The following is a 5,272-nucleotide window of genomic DNA, read 5'->3' as shown; positions in this document are numbered from 1 at the left end:
GCAATATAATGGCGATTTCGAGATGACATCACGACATTTACGTCTTGGTGACCATGGCTGCCGGTAATCATTCAACATTGCCTAACATGAGTCGTGGTGCACAAAAAATCACCTATGGTCCCGACCCCTTTGGGCATACACTACGTATTACCAACTCGTCGGGTCCTCGCGTCCCCTTACTGAGGCGCGGATCGGGCCTTGGGGCAACTCCCTTTGTCCGGACTTAGGCTGCCTGCATAACGAGGTAGGGGTGATTTTCCTGCTGCTATCGTTAGTAATGAGGATGGCGGCGAATATGGTTCGTGAATACGGTATGAATTGTGATGTACGATCATGAGCTACTTATGATGGTTTGATGATATTGTAATGGAGGTGCTCCTTAAATATATAATTTTGGTTGTCACCCTATCCTTGAGTAAGTGAAGGTGGGTTCGCCTCCAGCCCCGTAGCTTGAGAATTTGATCATCATCATCTTCGTATCATATTAACGTTACCAACAGACGATGTCGCTGTATAAGTACTAGTTATTAGTTAAGCTACGTATCTTTATAGTTTACATGATAAGATATTACGTTATCTCACATATGTAAGTTGTTTAATCTCATTTATTTATCGAAATTTTATTGTTTAGTTGTGTTTTTTTTGAAAATGTTCTTATTTTATTGTTCGCTTGCGATTATCGCAGTGGTTTCTGCTAAAAATGAGGAGTATATGGGGTGAGTATGTTGCACTCAAAAAAATTGTTGTGGCCCGGTAGCACCGCACTTTTTATTTTTTATTTTTTTATTGCCCTTGTAGGCAGAGGAGCACACGGCCCACCTGATGGTGAGTGGTTACCGTCGCCCATGGACTTCAGCAATGCCAGGGGCAGAGCCAAGCCACTGCCTGCCGCAGCCAAGCTGCTACCTACCGCTCCATAGGAAACTTACAACTCAAGAGCAGCTGCTTCGCAAATGAAACTACAACCGGATCGGAATCGCGACCCGCTGAGAAGATCCGACGAGAAACTCAGCGGGCTGATGTTTAGGTTAGGTTGCACGTCGAACTCTTTGCCGAGTTCGACGAGTACGGTTACCAGGGTCCCTACTCCTAGTGTTAGAGCTGAAGGTGTCTAATGCAAGGGTTATTGGAGCTGATGGATCCGTAAGGACTTGTAAGGAATTGCTATCAACGTTCATAATAATGTAGTCTTTTGAACCGGTCACAAAATGATAAACAATCGCATAGTTATAGCAATTTCAGTAAATTTTGTGTTAGGTTAATGGATCTTAGGCTTCATTTCATAGCCTTCAGAGCAGGGGACAAAAAATACATAAGCTGCAAAAATAATTACCCACATTTCCCCACAGGTTCAGGGTTTACAACCTGACCTTTTCGACCCAGGAGCAGCAAGACAAGTTCCATCTGCTTAAAAGCGATTTGATTGAATTCTGGCAGCGACCAAATCTACAACGCAATGTGGTCGGTCAGGCCATGGTTCCGCCTTCTCATTTCCCATGGTTCGAAGAGCAACTCGAAAAATTGGGTATCGAAAGGAGTTTGCATGTAACTGACGTATTTGAGTAAGTGAGTTTGGATTTTTTGAGAGAGTGTATTTATTGTTAGGCGACTCAAAAGTAATTGTTATGTTAATATAAATGAGATATTGAATCTGATATAAAAAAAACGATATTTTACTTTAGCCCTTTGACTAGTATGTAGGTCACCGGTGCCCTACGCGGCGCACTGAAGTAATTATGTCAATTTCTGTTACTAAGGCGCCGTAATATCTAGTTGACTCTGGGAAAGACAAATCCGAAGATACTGAGAAGGAATCTAAGATATTTAAAAAACTAAAAGATTAAAAACCAAAAGAAGGCAATGTTATGTAATCCAAACGCTACAAAGCAGTCAATGTGTTAAAATATAACTGGGTATTATATGATGAACTGCATAAATCCATACTAATATTATAAATGCGAAAGTAACTCTGTCTGTCTGTCTGTCTGTCTGTCTGTCTGTCTGTTCCTCTTTCACGCCTAAACGGCTGAACGGATTTTGATGAAATTTGGTATGGTGATAGATGATAACCTAGAAATGGTCATAGGCTATAAATAATCACGCCATCGTTCTTAGGGGGTAGGCAGTAGGCAGATAACTAAATTGAGTTAGTGATTTTTAGTCGTTTTTGTTGGGACTTTTGCTCTTTCACGTATAAAAGGCTGAACAGATCTTGATGAAATTTAGTAAGGTAATAGATGGTTACCTAAAAACGGATATAAGATCAAAATGATCACGTCATAGTACTTAGGGGGTAGGAAGTAGGCAGAAAACTGAATTGAGTTAGTGATTTTTTTATGGTTTTTGGTGGGAGTTTTGCTCTATCATGCCTAAACGGCTGAACGGATTTTGATGAAATTTAGTTAGGTGATAGATAGTAACCTAGAAAAGGATATGGGCTATTAATATTCATGCTATCGTACTTAAGGCGTAGGCAGTAGGCAGAAAACTAATTAAGTTAGTGATTTTTAATAGTTTGGTTTAAAAGTTTACCTCATTCACGCCTTAACGTCTGAACGGATTTTTATAAGACTTGGTTAATATAAAGATAGGATCCTAGGCACGGACACAGGCTGAGGTTTTTTTTTCTACACTAGAAATTCCCTAGAAATCTTATTTAAGGCAAAATAATGTTTGCCGGGTCAGCTAGTAACAAATAAATGTATTGAAAAAGTGATATGAAAGCATCAGAATACTGAATTTTGACAACAGATTAGCGTTAGACGACGGTTAATATTTTAATAACCATGTTATGATAATATGATTTAATCTCGCACTTGTTTATTCACTGGTTTTGGTTGAAATTGGCTTTTTTGGACTAAACATATTGTCTTATCTACTGTACCAGTTTTGAGCAAAGTAGTCTTCGATTTGTTTATTAACTAATATTTGATTAAGGTTCTTATTTTTTTTATAGATTTTTAAAAGAAAAGGATCCAACACCAATGTTAAGAAACAACAGAAATTTTGACTACACCGATTTTTATAGGTACAATGAAGTTAGTATATTTTATTCTTTATTAGAAAACTGTTTTTGCCCTATACATTTATTTAAACCGAATTCAAATTTGATTGTCACTTTTGTCATATAAAGTCTATACTCAGCTACATTTTTTCTCCAAGCCCAATTCCATATAGTCATTCCATATTATAGTCTTTTCTGGAACCACAGACTCTTGCTTTTTCCCAATTACATTTTTTTCGTCAAATATGTTCCAATCGCCATCTTTTCAACCAGTCAAAGCCAATTCTTTTCAGAACTACTATGCTTCTTTTCAGATCTTAAATCATCTAAACACCTTAAAAGAATCTTACGCAAACAATCCAAATATCAACGTAGACATTATACAACATGGAGTTACAGACCAGAATCGTCCATTAGTATATTTGAAGATATCCAGGGCCACCACCGCCATAAGACCGGTGGTGATAATAGAAGCTGGTATTATCCCTAATGAATGGATAACTATACCGGCAGTTCTGAATACAGTGGATAGAATATTGGAAGGGTCTGCCTATTTGGATGCATTTGATTGGATTGTCGTACCTGTTGTTAATCCTGATGGATATGAATATACTCATACCAATGTAAGTAGAATTAGAATAATTTAAAGATAAATAATTCGCGAAAGTCACACCCAATTCAACACCCAAACAAAAGCAATCAAACCCTTTTTTTTTAATGTTTGCCCGATGTGGGAATTGAAAACACGACCCTCAGCCCAACGACCAGGTGACTAATTACTTCACCACAGAGTCAGTCAGAAGACGTTATAACATATTTTACAGGCAGAGTGGTTGATGTGAAAAATACTACACGTTTCTCCCGACTCTGGTTAGATTTATTTTTAACTTATCCAAAACTTTATAGATATTTTTAATTCTGACTTTACTCCAACTTCAGAATAATTTCGTATTTGTTTATATATAATAAATAAGTTATAATACGATACGATACGATACGTTGTAATATGATTTTGACTCTAAAAACAAGCGAAACTTATATTATGTTTGGTAGATTTTTTGCAGGAGATCCCCCGTATAGCTGTTGACTATCTCGACTGAATTCGTTACACAAATTACATTTGGCTCACACAATACATATATATGCAGAATTATAAACAGTTCTTAAATAAAATTTTCAAAAATAGACCAAGGACCGCGGGTAGGATATTAGATTTCATGGACTTACAATATACGTTTTAAGTCATCCAATTAAAACACTGATTATCCACAGCTGAGACTCTGGTCGAAATCTCGAAGCACCAGAAGTAACCTTGGCATCATCTGCCCTGGGGTCAACATCAATCGCAATTTCGACTTGGACTGGTCACACTTCGACTCTAGCTCCAGTCCCTGCAGTCACCTTTATGCTGGAGTCGAACCCTTCTCAGAACCAGAAACCAAACTCTTGAAGCATTTAATAGACGAATATGGTACCAGAACTCGGTTGTACTTATCTCTTCAGAACAACGGAGGGTTCCTAACATATCCATGGCATTTTGAGAAGGCTGCTAGTGGGATGTTTAGGCAGCATCATCTAACTGGCATAGATGCTGTCAATGCTATGAACGAGAATTATATATTAGGAGCGGCTTCTGTTGTGTTTGGGGAAAGAGCTTCAGGCACTAGTGTAGATTATGTTAGATCTAACGGTTTACTTTATACTTTCAATATTGATATTGTACAAAGAGGAAACGGTGTTTTGATACCGGCAGGTGAAATTCGAAGTATTGTAGATGATGTTTGGAGAGGAATTTCTGCTATTGTTAACAGTATTATCTAAAATAAATTATTAAAGTGATTAAAATAGATGATTTATTTAAAAAACTAGCTGACCCGGCAGACTTCGTTGTGCCTCAATCGATAAATAAAAGACATAAACTTTTGTATAAAACAAACAAAAGGAATCCGTCCGACGGGGGACACATCAAAGAGAAAACAAAATTGTTATTTTTGTTTAATTCCGAGTATTTTTATATTTATCTACCTTTCAAACCTTCTCTGGACTTCCACAAATAATTTAAGACCAAAATTAGTCAAATTGGTCCAGCCGTTCTCGAGTTTTAGCGAGACTAACGAACAGCAATTCATTTTAATATTATTATAAACTAGAGGTCCCGCAGTAGTCGAAATTCGACTATAATTAATTGGAATTGTAAGTTTGTACACTATTATGACTGTATTTTATACTTCTATAATCACAAATTTCGCTAAGACTACCCTTTAAAAA

At 37.2% G+C, this 5,272-nt stretch overlaps 1 protein-coding gene across 1 annotated transcript; it reads left to right on the top strand.

The window, feature by feature from the left end:
* Positions 1-555: 555 nt before the first annotated feature.
* Positions 556-4,849, top strand: LOC101745511 (carboxypeptidase B). The gene is made up of 5 exons (XM_004922758.4): positions 556-716; positions 1,350-1,562; positions 2,957-3,038; positions 3,319-3,627; positions 4,277-4,849. The coding sequence occupies exons 1-5, from the start codon at positions 649-651 to the stop codon at positions 4,823-4,825; spliced, it is 1,221 nt and encodes a 406-aa protein (XP_004922815.1). The 5' UTR covers positions 556-648; the 3' UTR covers positions 4,826-4,849.
* Positions 4,850-5,272: the final 423 nt, after the last annotated feature.

This window comes from Bombyx mori, chromosome 14 (assembly GCF_030269925.1).
Source record: "Bombyx mori chromosome 14, ASM3026992v2".
In the NCBI taxonomy this organism is placed as follows: Eukaryota; Metazoa; Arthropoda; class Insecta; order Lepidoptera; family Bombycidae; genus Bombyx; species Bombyx mori.
This window is presented reverse-complemented; position numbering and strand designations above follow the sequence as displayed.